Raw genomic sequence first — 21,188 nt, forward strand, 5'->3', positions numbered from 1 at the left:
CCACAGACAGTCCTTTCTGTCCCCTACCCCAGCCCTAGGGGAAGAACAGATGCAGCCCTGCGCCCCCAGCCAAGGGTCATGGCTAGTTGCTTACTTTTCATCTTCTCCTTGGCTCCTGCGATCAGATAGTAAAAGATGTGGAAGGTCCTCTCCTCCCTGGCTTGGCGAATCGCCCGAGACTTCTCTAGCAGATCTGGTGTGCAAAGAGTTAAGGGTGATGAGATACTGCTGGTGTTCAGCTTGCAGAAACCTAACCTTTTCCTCTTCCCCCCTGGGCGCCAGCTGCTGAAGAAGTCCAGGACCCAGGTGAGGCATGCTGAGGAGTTCTGGAGAGTTTAGAGCTGGGCGGGTTTGGCCCTCATGCCCAATGTACACAAGCTGACCATCCAGTTAGAGCTATCCCAGGGATCAGTGACTTTGAATTTTGGCCATGGCCCCCATGGACACATGGGACCACTGTGTTGCTGGTTGACACCAGGTTCAGAAAGAAGGGGGACAGAGTGAAAGGGAAAGCATAGAAAGAGACTAAAAACACCCCACTAATCAACCGCAGGGGAGCAGCAGGATGGGGTAGAAGCAACTGGTGAGGGCATAGGACTCAGAGCTCAGTATGACACTTTGGGATGGTGGGGCAGGCCCGTCTGTGCTCGGCTGGGTCGGTCAACCACATTCTCTCCAAACCCTAAAACTGGCTAGCAGTGCCCGGCCCCACTCCAGCCTACTTCCTACCCACAAAGCAGCGATTCTCAGACTTTCTCATTACTGGGCTCCATCCCAGACTGGATTCAGCCAGTCTGGGCAGAGCCTGAGAGGTGCATTTCCAACCAGTGGCAGGGATCCTGACACTGCAGGTCTGGGGTGAATACTCTGCGGACCAACAATCTCAAAGGAAAATTCTGAGGTCAGAGGACCAGGCCAGGCCTGAGGCTTGTGACCAACACAGCAGAGGAACACAGGCAAGGGTGTCTGCTAGGGCCAGAGGACACAAGGGCCTTGGCTTGGCCAGTCCTGGTTAGGTGGGCAGGCTGTGCAGCTCTGGGACCACCTCTTTTGGCAAAAAGTACCTGGTCTCAAAAGATGCTCAACCAGGAGCAAATCTGAGGTTGAGTGACTTGTCCAAGCCCCGCGGCTAATAGGGCTGAGCTGAGAACTAGACTTAGACCTGATTCACTCCATAGTCCACCTTCTACTCCAGGGAACCAAATGCAGCTGGGACACACCCTGGTTCCACCACTGCTGAACTCATGCTCCTCAGGGTGCCATGAAAACCAGCGCCTGTGAGCCCAAGGGCTGCCTGCAACGCTTCAGAAGTTAATAAACCCCTACGGCCAGATCCAGTCCCCAAGTCTGGATATCTCTCACTGGGCACCTCTGCACCAGCCAGATTCTGGAAACAGATGCCTGATGGGAAGATTCCTTTCCCACCCATTTCACAGACCACCTCTCTGAGAACAAGAAGCCTTGTGTTTGACCTTGGACAAGACCTGACAATGAGGGAGTGGGGGACGATCACACAATGCCAATGCTCTGCCACCCCTTCCGTGCCCTGGCAAGGTGTTACATGAAGTAACTGAATTAATTTACTCTCACAGCATCTCTGTGAGACAGGTACCATCATGACACCTGTTTCACTGACAAGGCAGAGAGAGGCTGAGTGACTGGCCCACAGTCCCCAAGCTAGGGAGAAATCAATCCAAAATCGAACAGGTTGGTTGGGTTCAAACATTTATGTCACCTAAACCCCAAGGCCTGCAGTTCAGGGAAAACAAGCACAAGGGTCATTCAGGAAGAAACTCAAGAGCCTGGGGTAGGTGAGTGGGTTCTGTGCCCTTCTTTTCTGGAGCCCCTCCACCTCTGGGCAGGAGGATGTTGGTGTGGGCCCCCCTGCGGCCCGGGCTCTGCCAAAGGATACATGTCTCAATGTTGGCTCCCACGATGTAGCCGGTGACGTCGAAGTTGATGCGAATGAACTTGCCCTGTGGGTGGGAAAACAAGTTCAGGGAGCAGCCAGCTACAGGCAGCCCTAGCCCGACCGCACTACAGGCCTGCGGGAGGGAGATGTTGGGGAGCATTTCAGGTGTCGGGAGATTCCTGACAATGTGCAGAGCCTCGCAGGTCTGTCCGTCTGAAAGAACCAACCTTGCCAGGCTGAGATGACGCCAGGCCTCACAGATAGACACAGGGACCTGTACAGCACCCTCCCCAGTCCATCTCACTTGGCTTCTGTAGCGACTCCCAGTGCAGCATGCTGTCCCCACGTGAAAGGTGAGTAGCTGCTCCGTGTCACACTATTCCTCATGGGCAGAGCCGTAAGTCAGGGCACCCAGCGGCTGGAAGCTCCCTTCCTGCCTGCTCCCTGCCCAGACACATGCTGCCCCCGCCTCATTCAGCAATAGGGTAACCATGTCCAGCTGAGGGGACCACCTCCTGTAGCACAATGAGCAGAAGCAGTGGGCCCCTGTGCCACCTGTCCCAGCAAGTCCTGCCTGACATGTCCCACGGGCAGGACAGTGCGGCATCCTTGGCCTCATGTGACACCTGCCTGGAAGGGATCAGCTGACCCCCTACCCTGGGCACAGCGAGGCCCCACATTGTAGGACAGGGCTCCAGCCCAGCCTGTGGCTCAGTGCCTTCTCCTACTTTCTCAGCAGGTGACAAAGCATCACACGCTCTTCTCCACCACGACTTCTACGGTGAGTGGCTCCCCTGGGAGGACACACTCCCCCAGGCGGGCTCAGGCTCCTTGACACTGCTGTGCTCTCCTCCTCAGGAAACAAGACAGAGGTGACCAGGGGCTGCCACTTTGCTGCTACTGCAACAAGGAGCTGCTGGTGGGGCACGACAAGCCATGGGCCCTCAGTGCTCACTGCGGAGGTGGCCGCAGGGAGCAGGCACGTTTTTAGGGTTAACCTTGAATTTGCTCTCAGGGATGATGTGCTGAACCACACCAACTGCTCCATGTAAATGCAGTGCTTCCTGGTAGGCGGTGCTTCCACTACAGGACTCTAGGAACTTGGGAGGTCACCATTTGCCTTGTCCCACGATGGCAGGTCTACTGTTCTTAGTGGACATCAGCAAGGATGCTTTGGGCACCCTGCAGTGACTTGGAGAGTCCCAGACACCCAGCATGTCCCCGCCCCTGTGCCCTTCAAATGCCCCACTTGACTTTCATGAAGGTGAAAAGCTTGTTTGTAATTAACTGAACCTAAAACACAACCCGTTTTAGGTAAAATTAACTGTAAGCTGGGCATAGTGGTGCACACTATAGTCTTCGCACTCTGGGAGCCTAAAGCCCATGTCAGGTTCAAGCCCAGCTTGGGTGACTTAGTGAGACTCTGTCTCAAACTAAAAAATAAAAGAAAGGACTGGGGATGTAGCTCAGTGAGAAAAACCTAGGTTCAATTCCCAGTACACACATGAAAAAAAAAAAGAAAAAGAAAGGAAGGAAGGAAGGAAGGAAGGAAGGAAGGAAGGAAGGAAGGGAGGAAGAAAACAGTAAATGTTGTAATGTAAGAATGCCCATGTGGGTAACTCTGAAAAAGGCTGTTCTTGGCAATGCTTGTGATCAAACCCAGGGCCTGTGCATGCTAGGCAGCACGTTACCACAGAGCTGTACCCTAGCCCCGATGTGTGTATTATGAATTGTCTTATGTTTCCTTCAAATGACAGTGGGGGCCTCATGCTAATTTGCACTGATCTGCCCTTCATAGTAGTTAATGCTACCTATGACTCGAATTTCCAGCAAGGAGAGGGGACGGTACATGACTGCTTGCTGTGGAACCTGTGTCCCGGGGCTCCAGGGCTGGGAGTGCTGCATGGGTGTGCAAGGTCCAGGAGGAGCAGCAGAGTAGGTGTGCAGCAGGGAGTTCTTCACAGGGTCCCTCCCTGGAACAACAGAAGCACCCACAAACCAGCAGAAGCTCCCCATGACAGGGAGGGCTGCATCTTCCCTAAGAGCTTCTGGATTCTTCTATAGAGGCCTTGGCTGCTTCTGTACAGTGAAACAATTCTTGTGTACATGTCGTCAATCAGCCATCTTCTGAGCCCTCTGCCCTGGTAGGCTCAAGTAGGAAGAGGCAGGGGTGCAGGGGCAGGAGCCTGGGAAGCTGGACCCTCCTGTCCCATCAGCTGTCTGCTCCCCCAACTAGACCACAAGCTCAAGAAGGCTCAATTGCATCTAAATTGTTCATTGCAATTCTGGGAGCCTAGTGCAGTGTGTGGTATACAGCAGGTGCTTAATAAAAATTAACCCAGCCCTCTCCCACAACAGAATGGTGCATATAAACACTGCCTACCAGAATGACTGTTTATGGTTGGTGCTAAATATATGTTTCGTGAAAGACATATGTACATGGTATAGCGTTGGTGCTCAATTCATGCTTTGCTGGATGAATGAGTATTGTTATACCTGTCTAGCACATAGCAGGTGATCAGTATACATTTATGGAATTAACTATGAATGTTAAATGCCTAACAGTGCTTGATACATAGTAGATGCTCAATGGGTAATGGGTGAATGAATAAATGAATGCATGAAAGAAAGAGGGGCAGGAGCCCTTGGGAGACTGGAAGTTCAGGACAGGATGGAGAAAAGGCTGTGGTGACTGATGTCCACCTCTCCCTCCAGGCTCAGATTCCCCAGCACACACACGTCCTGCATTCTCAGGCGGGAGGTAACCCCAGGGGCCCCGAGCCTTTCCCAGAAACCCGTGTGGCTCTGCTACTTACGAATCGAGAGGAGTTGTCGTTCTTCACTGTTTTGGCATTGCCGAAAGCCTCCAGAATTGGGTTTGCTTGTAGAAGCTGTTTTTCCAGCTCTCCCTAAAATTCATTCATATCTAGTTATTGGAGAAATAACCTGGGCCCTAACAGTTCTCCGGAGGGTGAACTAGACACCCTCCACCCTTAAGCCACGGGCTTCCTCCTACTTTCTACCCCTGCCCCGTAGCCCCTTCGGCAATGTTGAAGTTTACTCGGTGATTTTAGAAGAGCTTTCTGATAGCTAGGACATCTATTCCCGAGGAAGGTTGCTCTTTCAAAGACAAGGGCCTGCTCGTCTACACAATGCCACTGCCACTGAAGTCTCCCGCATGCATAACCCCGGGGATGTCAATGACATCCTAGGGAATGGTACCCTGGAGTTGGCCAGTGCACAGCCTGTCCTGCTGTACGTGGCCATCGTGCTGCAGCTCATGTTTAACAACAGCCTTCTTCAAGCCAAGTAACTATAATCCTTCTCCTGATTATTTTGGTGTGACTTCTCAAAGTCGTGTTGTTTCCTTGGTCTGGTTTTCTGAAGCCTCCTATGGACAACAGCTAAGAGAGGAGCAAAACCCGTCACGGATCCTCTTAACTGACTGCAGAACAAAGCTGCAAAGCAAGTTGACCGAGCTCTATTCATCAGGTGAAATGCAGCTGAGACAGGACACAGCCCATGACCCTTCTGCGGGGGCGCCGGCGCACAAACGCGGTCACGTGATTAACGTGGCGGGTAAGGGCCAATGAGGTAAGTCAAGCCTGGAAAGTGATGAGCTGCTCTCTGCCCAGCCCTAGAACGTGGCAGCAGCCTGGAGCCAAGGGTCAGGTGGGGTTCTAGGTCCCCCCTTGCTCCCCTTCTCCCTTGTCTTTGTTTCCCTCGCAGGCAGCAGCTGGCTGCGCACACAGAAGCCCGAGGGCACCCAGCAGGGAAGAGAGTGGGTGCGGCTTTCTCAGGAGGCACCTGGAGGGACGGAGCCGAAGGCTCCTACTTCCTTCTGTGCGTATTTATGTATTTATCCTCTTGCCTCCTCCACTGTCAGTCCCAGAACCGAAGAGAAAGCCGCCTCCATGGAACTCCTGGCCCCAACCAGAATTGCCCGGTGGGTGTTGGAAACCAGCAAGGAGCATCATGGGCTTTCCTTGGAAAGCAGGAAAAGCCGAAAGGAACCCCTCTGTCCATACAAACTTTGAGCTTCCGGTATCTCCCCAAAAGTTTCCTAATTTAGCATGAGGATTCTAGCAGGTGGGGCTGAATGATCATCACAGAGGAGCTTTAAACATCCTCATTTTATACCCATGAAACCAAGGCTGAGTGACTCAGCCAAGGTCACAGGACATCAGATAACAAATGAGAACTGGATTCTCCTGAGTGACAATACTGCCGCCCAGCACCTTCCTCGAGTGTGCTCTTTCTAGGTGCCATAGAAAACTCCCGAGAGTCTCCTCCAGGCTGGGAGCCCTGCGCTAGCCCCCGCCCCCAGCTCCGCGTTAGAGACAAGCTTACATTTGCAGACCGGGTCGTGTGGCATAGCTGGGGCCTTACCGCGCCACCGAAGCTGTGCGCCTCGAGCCTAAGACTGCTCCTGAGCACTCAGCATGCAGAAGATGGACACGCACTGCACACACATGCATGGACACACAGTGCACAGGGCAGGGCCAGGGCAGGGACTCGGGTGGTGGCAGGGAGAGGGAGGGAAGCATGCCATGATGTCAATTAAGCCAAGGAAGCCTTGGGGCCTGACAGTCCTAAACTGCTCAACCAGACAGGACAATGTCTCTAGGCCATCCTGGGCAGGGGCCCCAGAGGTAGACACATTGGTGGGAAGGGTGAGGAGGCTCATCCCGAACTGGGGAGATCCGTTCCAGGTGCGGGAGTCCAGCAGGGGTCCTGAGGGTGGCAAATGCACCCCCACCCCAAGCTGGCATTGGACACCCACAGGACGGTATTTGGGTGCATTTGTGGACTTGGGACGTGAAACTCGGGTCTGCCCTGATCTGTCACCAGCTGGGGGCCCAGAGGTGCAACAGGAACATGCAGACAGATCTAAGTCCACTCCGTGCCGCCCGCACACACCAGGAAAACACTCTCAGTTACTCACGTAGGCAAGAGATGGGCCTTGCTGCGGTCAAACAGTACGGTATAAAACAAACGTCAGTGTTATTTCCATCGCACGCACTTCAGGGGCTGGGGACGTGTGGTTTCCACCCTCCCGCAAATGCCTGCACAGCAGCAGGCATAGACTCCGTTTCCCTTTTTTTGGTATTGACCCTCCATCTTCTAATTCCTTAGACATCCAGAAACGTCCAAAGGCTTTTGTAACACCCATGACCAGGGGGACATTTTCAAACAGCATTCGGCCCATCATGGCTGAAGCATGTTCACAAATGCAGGGGAAAACGTGTGGGCACATAGGAGGCCCTCGATGAAGATGAGCCATTAGCGGTAACTATTATTTTGTATTTTACTATATAGGGAAAGGCAGTGAGAAGCCATTGCCACACAATAGGGGCATCTGTCCCCACGTCCTTGCACACTTGCTGCCTGAGAAACAGCTTACCAGGACAGTGCCAATGGGCCAGACCTCTGGCTCCTGTGTTTGTTTGAGAAAGGACAGTCCCTGAAGCGAGGACTGCTGCCCACCAGTCTCCAAGGGCCTGCGGGTGAGCTGGCCGCTGTGAGTCTGCATCACCTCTCAGGGCCTAATGCAGGAGCCCAATGGCAGAAGCAGGGACGCCACCCCACACCAGAGCTCATTCTACCGTCTTCCTCTCCCCAAGCCCCAGAGGAGCCAACAAGATGCCCTCCTCTGGGACAGATGAGGCAGGGCAAACCAAGGAGGAGAAAGGGAGGGATCAGGAGGGGGCTCTGGAAATCCTTGTCCCTATGGGGTCACTGTGACTCCCTCACGGATTACCAGACGGCTCCCTCTCTTTCCCTTGCCCTGCAGCTCAGTGGACACAGTGCCAGCCTCTCATTCCTGGCCTCATCCCTATGGCATGTGGCACACAGGAAGGGCTCCGTCCACAGTCACAGAAGCCACTGGACCAGAGCTCTCGTGCCAAGTGACTTCAACATCCTCTAGTCCAAGGGGATCGGGATACACAGAAAAGAGCAAACCCAAAGTGCACGGCAGCTCAGGGAGTCCCCAGAGATTCATTTAAGGCAGGGGTTCCTAATCAGGCATGACTGGGTCCCATCCCTGGGACATCTGGCGGTCTCTGGAGACATTTTTGATAGTCGCAAGAGGGGACGACGAGTGCCGCCAGCGTCGAGCGGGTGGAGGCCAGGGCTGCTGCTAAACATCCCATAACGCATGGGACAGCACATGGGACAGAGGAGCTGTCCATGTGGCCACAGCTGAGAAGCCCTGATAGGAAGCCAGTGCCCGCTGCCTCGGGAGGGCTCATTCCCTGGCCTTGGATTGTGTCCAGCTGGACAGGAAGTGCCCAGCTGGCCACCTAGCCACGTAGATATCGAGTCCTCCCACACTGTCTGGGGCAGGTGGTGGCGCCAGGCTTGTGTTCTGTCCCAGTGTCCTCTTCGTACCAGGTCAGGCCCAGAGGCGGAGCCTTGCCAGCTGAGCCATGGCCACCCTGGGGTCCTGCCACTCACCGTGATGCTGGTGTCCTTCTTGCCCTTGTGTGAGGAGGCCACCACGGCCAGGTACTGGATGACCTTCTTGGTGTTTTCTGTTTTACCAGCTCCAGACTCGCCCCTGAAAGACATGGGGACAATGACCACAGGGAAAATATCATGAGCAGGGCAAAGTGATGGTGTCGTGACAGCCATTCCCCAGGGGGAAAATGAGGCTCCTAGAGGGGGTCCCTTGCCCAAAGACACATGGCCAAGAGGGGCCTGAGCTGAGCCTCAGACCCAGGTCTAATAATCAACTCCTCCCAGGAGGATGAAGGAAAGGATTCAGATGAAAAAAAAGGCAGGCTGGGGGGTTGCTGAGTTTCACCACAAAGGGCCAAACTTAGGTCTGTTTGAAATTGACAGCTTTTAAGATATTGTTAGCACGGCTAGAAATTGAGAGGCCAGGCAGGGGTGGTATTCAAGGGAGACATAAATATCCTCAGAGCAGGAGGACCTAAGCTCCCCTCACAGAAAAGAGAACTGATGATCCCAAGCTCCTCACTGGATGGGGAATCCCCCAGTATCAGGCAGCCACATAACGATCTCATTTACATATCAGAACAAAAAAAGAAGGAATTCATGCTAAAGTGGACATGACTAATAGGTTTCAATCAGCCATGCATTGTCTGTCAAAAGAATACTCCCAGGATATGCTCTTCTCTTTTTTTTTTGGTTTTTTTGGTTTTTCTCCGGTGCCTGCAACCGAACTCACGACCTTGCGCTTGCCAGGCAGGCGCTTTTGCCGCTGAGCTAAATCCCCAGCCCCTACTCCCAGGATATGTAGGCAGATTTTTAACCAAGGTAGACCTCTTCAACCAGCTGCCTCTTTCAGCCACCAGAGACCGTGCTGGTGGGATGCCTTCATGCACAGGAGCCTGAACGGCCAGCGCCCTGCTCCCAGTGCAAAGGAGGCGCAGGGCTCCCCTAAGGCGTTCCTCCCTTCTCGCTCTCCTGTTTTTCCTTTCTTTGCCTAAACTCTCCTGTTTTCTGAGTTCATTTCGTACTCTAAAATGTAAGAGAGGTGTTTTTTTTATGTCTGCGCAAGAATTCATCCCCCCCGAGGTCAGCTCAGGGTTGTCTTGTGTTTGAACCGGTGCCACCGAGGCCGGCACACAGCCTCCGCGCTGCTTCCTAATTAGGCAATGAAGACGTGGATGTCCTCTGCCAAGGGCAGGAAGAAAAGAACAGAAAGGAGGAAGGCAGCACGCGGTCGCTGCCCAGCTGCGTCCCATTGTCGGAGTGGTGAGGCTGCGCCGGTGGTCTATCCCCCCCTGCCTGTACCTCGGTGACCCCACTGTTTCCCATGGCCTCAGAGACAGTTTGTAAAAGAGGCCCAAAGATGCATTCCTCCAGCTTCCCAAAAGGGAAAGAAAGCTGGATGTTTTGGTTTTTGGTTTTTTTGAGACAGGGTCTCACTATATAGCCCAGGTTGGCCTCAAACTCACTTCGATCCTCATGCCTCAGCCTCCTGAGTGCTGGGATTACAGACATGCACCACCACATTTGCCTTAGATTTTTTTTTAAAGAGGAGAATTGAGCATATTGAGGGGAACAGGCTCTTTGCTGTTTCCCATACATAATCTCCTTTGTGATCCTCTTGTCTCCCAGTCCTGGAGGCAGGACTGCTCTCATTATTATAGAAGAGGATGGCCAGCCCAGAGTGGGCAAGCAACTTGCCCTGGGTCACACAGCAAGGCAGGGCATAATCAAAATTCACAGTCAGGTCTCTGATCCCAGAGCCATCAGGATTCTTCCCTGCAGTCCATGACATAGGCCCAGCTCTCTAGTAACTTGCTCTCCAAGGCCAGGGAAAGGACGAGGGAAAAGAAATGGTATGCACTGAAACCCTACAGGGTGCTGGGCACCGAGCTCACCAATCTTTCCATTTAATCCTCCCAGCCACCTACAGGAGGAGTTATTGACTGCCCTTCTCACCCACCTGGGGAAACTGAGGCTCAGGGAGGTTGAGGAGAATTATTCCAGGTCACCATTGCTCCTGCTGTCACACAGATGGGGAGTAGGGGCCCAGGATTGCACTTGACACCAGAGTGTGTGTTCTACCTTCTCCTGTCTGATAAAATAAATCGTCCCAGTGGATTCTGCCAAGGAAAACACCCCAGCTCCAGGCGCGTGGGCGGCCGAAGCGGGTAGTGGTCGGACTGCTCCGGAAACATCAGTGTCTCTGTTTTTTGACTGTGAGCTGTGGGGTAAAGGAGCTGCCCTGGTCAGGGGACCCCAAGCCCCTGCCCCGGTTCTTCGGGAACTTGGTGCCCTGCTGCCCCTTCCTGGAGGGTTGGGCTCGGCTGTGGGTCTCTCCGTGGGCCCAGCCACCCCAGGCAGCGTAACCCCTCCGTCCCCAGCAGGGCTGCCGCAGGCCTGCAGGACCTGTACAGTCTGCCGGGGCTGCGCCCGGACGGCCTGGGCTGATTTAATACGCTGACAGTGCCATCTTGAAATTCTTAATGATTTTCGAACAGTGGGCTCTCTATTTCCATCCTGCATGACTTTCATATTACGGAGTTTCTCTGGACTCCCAGAACCGAACCCTTCCTCCAGTCCCTGCAGCCTGTGGTCCGCTTTTGGTAGGAAAGCCGTTCTGTCGCTGATTCTCACGTGGCTCCCACCCTGCCGCCTGCCAGTAGAATCCTCTCATACTGGTGCTACCCAGCTCCTACACACCCTGCAAAGCCTGGTTACACACTGCCTTTGTCTTGCAGATTCTCTCCGGCAGCAGCACACTTACCACTACCCCCTCCCCAGCATCAGTTGCAGAGGGCATCCTGGACTCCCAGGCCAGACTGCCTGAGTTGAAGTCCCTGCTCTGCCCGCTACCCATGTGATCTTCGCAAGTCATTTAACCACTCTGCGCTGCAATATTATCTACAAAATAGGTAAAATAAAAACGCTTTGTAGCCAAGCACGGTGGTTCACACCTGTAATTCCAACACTCAGGAGGTTGAGGTGAAAGATTGCTGTGAGTTTGAGACCAGCCTGGGCTCCATAGTGAGACCTTGTCTCAATCAAAATAAAATAAAATCACTTTGTATAATTGTCTGAAGGATTAAATGAATGAATGCATATTTAATAAACACTCAGAACACTGCCTAGTACACAATAATGCTAGCAGTAATTACTTTTATAACCACTTTTTCCCGGGGGTTTATACATTTGACTTGTATCATGATCTTCACCGTCATCCTCTCATAAAATATAAGCTATATCCTATTTTTCCACTGTTTAACCCAGGAATCAGAAAAGATAAATAAATATCTTTTTTATTATTATAAAATATTTATAAAATATTATAAAATTATAAAATATTTATAAATAATTATAAAATATTTTGGTAAATATTTTAAGCCTGTGGGACATGTACCTTCAGTCATGATTGCTCCCCTCTGCCATCATAGCAGGGAAGCCAATGGGTGTTCCAATAAAACTTTATTTATAAAGGGGGGGTGCAGATTTGGCCCATGGGTCTTGGGTTTGTCAAGGCCTGGCCTGAGTTCCTTGGTGCCTTTTAGTACCTTGTTTTTCCTTTTCCTTTTTAAATTTTTTTTTCATTCCAGGAATCAAACTCAGGACCTTGAGCTTGCCAGGCAGGTGCTGTGCCACTGAGCTATATCGCTGGCCCCCCTGGTCCCTTGTAGATTGAAGTCTAAACCCCTCCCCAGAGCCCAGAGAGCCCCACAACCCTCCTCTCTCTGAACATAGGTTGGTGTCATCCTGAGGTCTCTCCACCCACTCAAGGCCTCCAGCTTCCTAACTCTGAATGAACCAGATGCTGGACAAAATATAACTCACGTCTGCAAGCGACAGTCACCCAGTTCCCTGCAGCTGACTGTTGGTCCCAACCTGCTCCTCCTGACCACTCGTTCTAACAGCTCAGACTGTCCTGTCAAACAGCAGATGCTCAGGTTGGCTGATTTTAACAGCAGAAACACAAATGAATAAGGAGAGTTGAGCTGTGGCGGCTCAGGGATGACCAGGGCATCTAGGGTTTCCCTTCTAACTACAGTGAATACCCATTTATTGAACAAAGGGGTTTTGGAGTGAGTGGGACAAAATGAAAACTGCAGGAAGGAACCTGGGTAACAGGAATGATTAAACAACAGTGCTGGTGGCCACAGCAGCAGACACTGCTGAGCACTTATCCCAAGGTGTTGGTACTACTCTCAGTCTTTCAGAGGCAGTCACTAGATCCTCCAAGCGCCCAGAGGGGTACCAAGTTGTCCCCACTTTACAAGTGGGGAAGCTGAGGCTCAGAGAGACACGATAACTTGTTTCTGTGAGCTTACAGCTATCCAGTGATGGGACTGTGAGGTCTGGCCTGAAATCTACACTTCATTCCACCACACTCATGGATATTTATGAAGTGAGTGGCGGATGGGTATTCTCACAATGAATATTCATAGATGAATGAGGCTGGGTCAGGGCTGGGAGCAGGGAGCTTAGTGAGGAAGATGCCACAGAGGCCCAGGCCAGAGGTGATGGACCCCTGCACTAGGGAGAGGCCAGGGAGTCAGAGCAGACCCAGGTGAGAAATGTTTCACAGCTACGCCATCTAAGCAAACATTGTCCAAGGCTGTCAAGCTTAAATAAAAATTCAGTTCCTCCATGGCACTACCTGCATGTCAAATATTTAACAGCCATTGCCACGGCAGGGTCCATGGGATGGCACCATTCTTCAGGAAGCAGAAGCTTCGACAGCATGGGTATTGGGGTGACAGTGTTGCCTTCTTCATCCTCACAGCCCCACCCCACACTCAGCTCAGAGAGGTCAAGTGCACCATGCAGGGCCATGCAGCTGGAAGGCGTCTGGAAGGCACACTCTTATCTGTTCCCTCTGTACCACACTGACTGCACTTGCCCAACATGTTCATGGAGCACCTACTCTGGCATCTGAGCAGATGACATGGGGTTCACCCAGGGGTCTGGCTCACAGAGGCTCAACGGGCCCTGCGGTCAGCAGAAAAGTGGCCCTCTCCCCAAAGGTGCCCATGTCCTAAACCCCAAACTCTGTGATTTGCTAGCTTGGGAAGAGGGATTCACAGCCAAGGACAGTGGGTGGTGGTCCCAGCACTGACACCACGGGTCTAGCAGCACCAAGCCACCAGTTCTTGATTATTCGCTGCTAAGCATCCAGTGCACATTCTCTATCACGGAAGATGAGAATTCAGCTTCCTACTCAGTCCTCTCCCCGCCCCTGCAGAGCCAGTTTGGTGAAATACGCAGTTGTCCTTTGGTATCCAATGTGACTGGCTGTAGGATCCCTGAGGGCACCCCAGTCTTCAGAAGCTCAAGTTCCTTATATAAAATGCATTAGCATTTGCACATAACCTGTGCACAATCTCCCATGCACTGAAAATTACCTCTAGGTTCCTTCTAATACCCAATACATTATAAGTGCTATGGTATATACATACTTATTTTTAAGGAAAGAAGTCTGAACATGTTCAGTAAGATGCAAGTTTTTTCAAGTACTTTCAGCCTGCAGGCAGTTGAATCCACAGATGCAGACCCCACTGGGGTGAGGTTGACTCCAGTTACTCTGGTGACAGTAACGCTCTGCTTTGCATTATAACACTGTCGTAAATGCACTGTGCATCAAGGACCCCAAGCTACTGTGATTCCTCCTGTTTTCTGCCCTACCCCCACACCCTGGACTTCCCCAGAATTAGCCTTTGCCTTATTACTCTTTATCTACATCAGCCCCAAACTTATCATGAGCTCTCTAAATCTCCCAGTACCTCTCAAGGTCCTCCTGGCATCCGACAGCATCTAAGAGCCATCTCCTCCACCTCCAGGACACCCCAGCTAGCAGGTGCCCGTGCTTCTCGGCACACAGTGACTATTGCAGAGTGAGTCTGTCTTTCTAACCCTGGAAGCTTGCTATGAGGAACACATTTGGGGAGGGGGCTAGAAAAGTACATCTGAGGGAAGAAAGTAGGCTCAGATTTCAACACCAAGATGCCACCCCAAGTTGTTAGTAGTTAGAGGTTGCCCGCCTCTGTGGGAGAACTTCTACCACCATGTTTAGTAAACATCTGTTCTGCCATGGATGAGATGAGGCACTTGGACCTTGAACAAATCAAAGCTCCTCACCTCTGGGTATCCTTTAATACTTTGGCTCTTGACGCCAGATAAACAGAGTGAAAAGCAGCTCCACTTACGTGCACAGAATGGACTGGTCCTCGCGATCTGGGAACAGAAAGGAGGGAAAGTTGTGAGTTGGAACAAACTGTGAGCTGAGGGTCTAGACACAGTCCTCCCTGGCCTCCTACCTTCAAGCCCTGACACTCAGCCCCTCTGGCAGTGGTCTGGGAACAGTTGGCCTCCCTGCCCAGGGCACAGGGCAGGACAAAGCCAGGAGGGCAGCCGCAGAGGCCCTGAGGCAGCCCCAGAAGTCTGTGCACATCCAGCCTGGCAGGATCTTGGGTCCTGGGGACCGCCCCCCCGGGGACTAGGTCATAGACAGGACCCAGGCTTTGGGTCCGGACAGATTTCCTTCCCATATGGCCACATCTCTGCTCTGTGGCCTTGGGCAAACATTACATTTCATGCTGCAGCACCTTTGTCTAGTACAGCGGGGTGGCATTTCTGGGTTTTGGACATTAAGCATCATCCCTTCTCCTTCCAGGAAGCATATACTATGTTCCTTTCTATGAGCTAGGCCAGTATGTCCTCCCTACCATCATGTCCGGTCTTGCTGGCCTTCCCTTGGTTCCCAGAAAAGAGATAAGCATGTGTCTCGGGCGGCATGGGTCTGACTCTGTGGCCTAAAACTCTGAGCTCAGTCAAAATCGGGAAGTGCAGCAAGTAAACCAAGCTCTCCGGGTGCCTCACTCCCTGCCCCAGAAGCCAGGCAACCCCAGCTGCTGTCATTTGGGGGGCTGGCACCAAGTCCTCCCATCCCATCCGCCAGCTCCCTGATGCATCTCCATAAATTCTCTTCCTCTCCAAGGTGCCCCAGTCAGTGTCTTCTGTGAGGGGACTTGGCAGGTAGAGAAGGCATCACAAGACCAAAGGCTCAAGATGTTACTAACCACCTTCTCCTCCTAAAGTGGCCCAGAAAATGGGGCCAGGTCTGGAGCTCCTTCCCTGCCCTGTGAAGGACACAGCAACAGTTACCAGCATCTTTAACTGTGAGCCAATCATAGGATCAGTGGTGGGCGATGCCAAAGCAGCGAGCATTTCTTAAATCCACCTCTGTCCATCCCAGTACTCAGCCTCTCACGAGCTCCACTTCACCAGAGATGTCCCTGGTTGTGCTAACACTACCAGCACCTGGCAGGTGTTCGGTGCTGACTACATTTTTTAGATGGATGAGGATAGATAGGTGGATAGAGAGGCAGATGAATGGACAGATGGATGGGAACATAATGAATGGGAAGATGGATGGATGGATGGATGGATAGAAGAAAGAAAGAAATGAAAGAATGAAGGAGCGGTGGGAGGGAGGGTAGAACTGAAGGGGGCCATGTCTTTGTGTCCTTCAGGGCAGAGAGGACAGTAGTGAACACAAAAAGAGGTGGAGGAGAGGCCACCTACCCCTTCATCTTTAGGCTAATGCATCCTAGCCATTGTTCTGAATCAGACCGCAACAATCTACCTTGCTTTTTCTTCCCTTCTTCCCTTTGTACCTTCCTTTCTTTTTATTTGTGTGGTGCTAAGGGTAGAACCCAGGGTCAAGGGCACTGAGGGTGAAGGGCAGCCCTGCAGGAAATAGGGCTACAGTACAGTAGAAGGAGAGGACATACTGGGGCATCAGAACTCCCCATTAGCTCATGATCCTGTCTTCCAGTAGAGCTGCACTCATGCCGGCCAGGCCTAAAATCTCTGTACCTCTGCAAGGATTTCCCCAGCCCCTCCAAATCTACTTGAGTGTGTCAGAAACACCATCCATGTGCCCAAGACACACCCACAAGTAGTTCACCTGTGCAGTGGCAAAGGACTGGGAACAAACTCTCTGGCCAGCCCCTCATCTGGAGCAGGAATGACCAGTCACATTGTTTGAATTCCTCTATGCCATGTCATGGTGCATTAGCAGCCATTTAAAAGAAGGAGACAGGGATGAGGGTGGCTCAGGGGCAGAGTGCTTGTCTAGCGTGAGCAGGCCCTGGGTTCTGCCCCTGATGCTATAAAAATAAAAAGAAAGGAAGAACTCAGGCAGAGGGGGGAAGCAAAGTAGATTGTTATCGTCAGATGCAGAACAGTGGCTAAAATAACCTAAAAATAAAAGGAGAGGTGGCGAGGTATATGCCTCATTTTTTTTAAGAAAAGGGATACAAGTCAGGTGTGATGGTGCAGACCTGTGGCAGGAGAATAGTAAATTTGAACCCAGCCCGAGCAACTTAGTGACTTAGCAAAATCCTATCTCAAAGTAGAAAAAGGCTGGGGATGTAGCTCAGTGTAAAGGCCTTGGGTTGAATAACCAGCACTGCAAAAAATAAAAGGAGGGAGACATACACAGATGCTTATGTACTTGTACACGCATTTAGGATGCAGACATTCCGCTTTTGATGAGGTTACAACTGGAAAGACCCATTGTAAGTTGAAAATAATATAAATCAAACATGCACTTAAATCACCTGACCTACTCAGCGCCGCAGCTCAGACACGCAGCATGTTAGAGAGCATCGGCTGTTTCCCTTGGGGTTGCAGGACTGCGGGGGGTGGAGGGGAACCCCACCACCGGGGTTGAATATTAGTGGTCTGGGAAAAGATCGTAATTCCAACTTCAAAGCACAGATTCTACTCCAGCTACACCATTCTAAGTCAACCATTTTCAGTTGTGCCCCCTCCCCTCCCTGTCTGTGAAGCCACTCAGGGTGCTGCCCACAGGGATTGTCCCTGAGGAGAGGGATTGAGAATGAGGGCAGGAAGGAAACCCACTCCAACCCCATCTGCTCCCATAACCATTCTGGTTATGCTTATGCCATGAATATTTATAATGAAGGACCTTGCCCTCATTCTGCCAAATATAGCCAATATTGTTTGTTTATGGTGGTACTGAGGATTGAATCCAGGGCCTACACACTGAGCTGTATCTCCATCCTTTTCATATTTTTATTTTTTTTTTACACAGATCTTGCTAAATTGCTAAGCTGCCCAAGCAGGGCTCAAACTAGAGATCCTCCTGCCTTGGCCTCCCAGAATGTTGGGGTCACATGTGTGCATCAATGGTGATGCACATGCTCCCCTCCTACACTTTTCCTGATGAAACCAGAGTGACCCCAAAGCTTAGAAAGACAGTACAACAGGGCTGGGGATATAGCTCAGTGGCATAAGCACCTGCCTGGCAAGTGCTAGATTATGAGTTTAATCCCCGGTACTGCAAAAAAAAAAAAAAAAGTTGAAAGACATTACAACAGGTGCCCACCCACAGTCCCACTCGCCGCTGCCACTGCCGAGCGCTCTGTTCACCAGGCCTCCAACAGCCATTTATCCCTCACAGCAGCCACAAGGGTGAGCACTTGCTCTGCCTCCACTGGACAGATAAGGAAAGCAAAGCTCAGAGGTGAGTGACTCGACCACATCACTGTGGTGGGGTGAAGTATGGCCTCCAAAGGATGTGTCAGCTAGGAATGGCAGAAGGTGATGTTACCTAGAATAAGGGTCTTGGGGTTGTAACTAAGGTGGGATTTGAAGATGAAGTCCTTAGGGCAGGACCTATATCCAGGACTGGGGTCCTTATTTTTCAGCAAAAGGAAGGATTAGAGACATGGGGGAGGATCTCTTGGGAAGAAGGGGCAGCGAGTGGGGTGATTCGCCCACAAGGCAAAGGCCCCAAGGGCTGTTGGCCACCACCAGATGCTCTGGGGTGGGGGTGGGGGGATACAGGACAGATTCCCCCTCAGAGCTTCCCGGAGGAAGACCAACCTTGTCAATACTTCAGTTTCAGACTTTAAGGCTCCAAAACTGTGACAGAATGAATTCCTATTATCTTAAGCCACCAAGCTAATGATCACTTGTTATAGCAGCCACAGGAAACTAATACAGTCACTTATACAGCTAGTAGGCAGGAGGCTGGGACTCAAATCCAGGGCCTGCCTGACTTCAAATACCTCAATTTTACCACAGCATTATTTCACCTTCTTCAGATAACTTATACGTGTATGCTGGCACTTCCTTTCAGGAAGAAAATAGTAACCCTTTAATCCCCCCAGCACACTCTGGGGAGAGACACAAGGCAGCATCGCCCTTTATACTGGCGCTAGATCCAGCTGCTCACATTGGAGTTGAAGGAATATGGACCTATGCTTTCAACTTCCACCCAGAAGGCGACATCATTCCAGAACAGAGCAGCCTGGGAAATGCGTTAAAAACTGATTCAGGGAGGGCGGGCAGAAGGGCAAGGAATGGAAGACCTGGCAGAGAGACCCCTGGGGCCACCCACACAGCCGCCACGTGTTCCGGAAACCTCGGCCTCTCTGGCTCCCCAGGAGGGGAGCAGGCTCTGTGCTGGGGGCCACTGGAGACCTCTGGCCTAGGCCGTTCCCATGGGAAGCACAAACGTGGGAAGTACGCAGAGCGCTGGCCACAGGCGGCAAGGCTTCACATGGGGCTCTTGCCAAGCAAGCCTGCAAAGGGGCACAGCTCCCAAGCCCAGGCTGGGCTGGCGCCAGAGCAGAGCTCTCAGACCAGGAAAGCAGCCTCGCCCTCCCTGCTCTACACAGGCTGCTGCTTCTGCCCCTCTTGCCCAACTCGCTCTTTCTTCATGGAAGTGAAATTCATGCAGCACAAGTCACCTCAAAGCAATCAACACAGTGCACATAGTGCATTTGCACTACCATGTCAGCACCACCTCCATCTAGCTGCAAAGTCTTTTGTGCCCCCCAAATAAAATCTGGTACCCCATTTCCTGCCCCCCTTAACCCTGGGTAAGCGCCTATCTGCTTTCTGTCTCCGTGCATTTACCCGTTCTATACATTTCCCATAAATGGAGTCATAGGGTGAGGTCCTTTGTGCCTGGCTTCTCTCACTTAGCATGTTTCAGGGGTTCATCCGCATCGCAGCACATGTCAGCACCTCACACCTTTTATGGATGAATAATACTCTGCTGTACTGTAGGCCCTATTTTTTATCTGTTCATCTGTTGGTGAATATTTAGATTGTTTCCATCTATTGCTACTGTGAGCAGAGCTGCCACAGACATTTGCATGCAAGTGTTTGAGTGTCTGATGTGCAGTTCTTTGGGTATGCACCCTAATTCATTCTTGTCACATCATCTGGGGAGTCACTTCCTTGATGGTACCCTCTCTGATTCCATACCACTCCATAGCTGATGCAGGTGCCCTTCCACTGTATTCCTCACCTACAGGGCTGCCACGGACAGCGGTGTAAGTTGTACACTGCATAACTTTAGAGGGAAGCATTCACATTGGCCATTGGAGATCTGAGTAGTCACCCTAACAATTTTTTTCAGCAGATGGAGGACAAGTACCTTGAGAAAAAGGTATCTTTTTCAGATTCTATAAAGTTGCCACATAGCCTAGTGATGGTCCTGGATCTCACAATCCAAAGATTCTCTCTACTGTAGCAATTAACCTCCATGGATCATTATTTGACCTGTCTACCTCTCAATATTTTTTTGGAAGGGGAGGTATAGGTAATATGGAATGGTAATGAGTTATCTGTCCATGATGTGGCATGCAACGTTTTTATAGTCCAGATTGATACGAATTATTCTGCTTTACATTATTCACAATAGCCACACAGCAGAAATAACCCAAATGCCTGCCTATCAGTTGATGAACAGATAAGCAAAATGAGGCATATTCATGCAATGGAGTCCCATTCAGCCATAGAAAGGCCTGACATACTGATATATGCCACAGCATGGATGAACCTTAAAAACATCATACTAAGTAAAAGAGGCCACTCATGAGTTAGGCAATGGTAACACTTGTAATCCTAGCACTCTGGGAGGCTGAAGCAGGAGGATCACAATTCAAACCCAGCATCAGTAACTTAGCAGTTCAGAGGGACCATGTCTCAAAATAAAAAAGGGTCAGAATGTAGCTCAGTGTGAAGACCAAGGCAACTCACAAAACATTATACAGTCTATGCTTCTATCTTTATGAACTGTCCAGAAAATAGATTAGTGGGAGCCTTCAGGGTGGGGTGAAAATATGGACTAACTACAAACAGGTACATCTTCAAAACCCTGCAAGTTCACTAATAATCAGTGAACTACATTTTTAAAATTGATTATGGTACATAAATTATAGCAGAAAGAAGCTTTTTCAAAAACCATGTTATTTTTATACCCTCTTAGTCAAGAGATACGAATTCTTAAGCTTCAGACAAGCCTGTTAGAGTTCCAACTGGCACTGAGAATTGAACCCAGGGCCTTCATACTGAGCTACATCCCCATTCCTTTTTTATTTTGAAACTGGGTTTTTGCTGAGTCACTAAGTTGTCCAGGCTGGACTAGAACTTGCAATCTTCCTGCCTCAGCCTCCCAGGATGCTGGTATTACAGCTACGTGCCACCACACCCCACCCTTAAATTCTTTTCAGTGCTTTTCCCAGTCACCCATGAGCTCCTAAAGGTCAAGGGTTTGGGGCCTGGTCCTGAGGGCTCAGAACCACCCTTGACCATCCTGGTACTGAGGAAGTTGCTTGCTGCTTTGAATTGCTCTATCTTTCGGAAGCAATTGTGGAAGAGGCAAGGTAATTGCATATTCCCTGTGTCACATGATGTATTCATTCAACAAAGGAGCCCTGAGCCCTAGCACCTGTCAGGCCCGGGAGCCTGGAAGCCTGCCAGGCCTCCTCCTCCTCCTCCT

The 21,188-nt window shown here is 51.2% G+C and overlaps 1 protein-coding gene across 7 annotated transcripts in view; it reads right to left on the minus strand.

The window, feature by feature from the left end:
* Myh11 (myosin, heavy chain 11, smooth muscle) overlaps positions 1–21,188 on the minus strand; it is a 115,936-nt gene that overhangs the window by 50,447 nt on the left and 44,301 nt on the right. For 5 of the 7 annotated variants that reach the window (XM_013517839.1, XM_005391074.1, XM_005391067.2 and 2 more), the window contains 6 exons: positions 14,569–14,596; positions 8,372–8,474; positions 6,858–6,878; positions 4,729–4,821; positions 1,913–1,976; positions 95–193 (listed from right to left, as the gene is read on the minus strand). In XM_013517839.1, coding sequence (XP_013373293.1) covers positions 95–193; positions 1,913–1,976; positions 4,729–4,821; positions 6,858–6,878; positions 8,372–8,474; positions 14,569–14,596 — 408 coding nt within the window. The remainder of the gene's footprint in view (positions 1–94; positions 194–1,912; positions 1,977–4,728; positions 4,822–6,857; positions 6,879–8,371; positions 8,475–14,568; positions 14,597–21,188) is intronic. The other 2 variants (XM_013517840.1, XM_013517842.1) reach the window with 1 other exon arrangement.

Source organism: Chinchilla lanigera, unplaced genomic scaffold (genome assembly GCF_000276665.1).
Source record: "Chinchilla lanigera isolate Chin_1 unplaced genomic scaffold, ChiLan1.0 scaffold00041, whole genome shotgun sequence".
Taxonomy (NCBI): domain Eukaryota; kingdom Metazoa; phylum Chordata; class Mammalia; order Rodentia; family Chinchillidae; genus Chinchilla; species Chinchilla lanigera.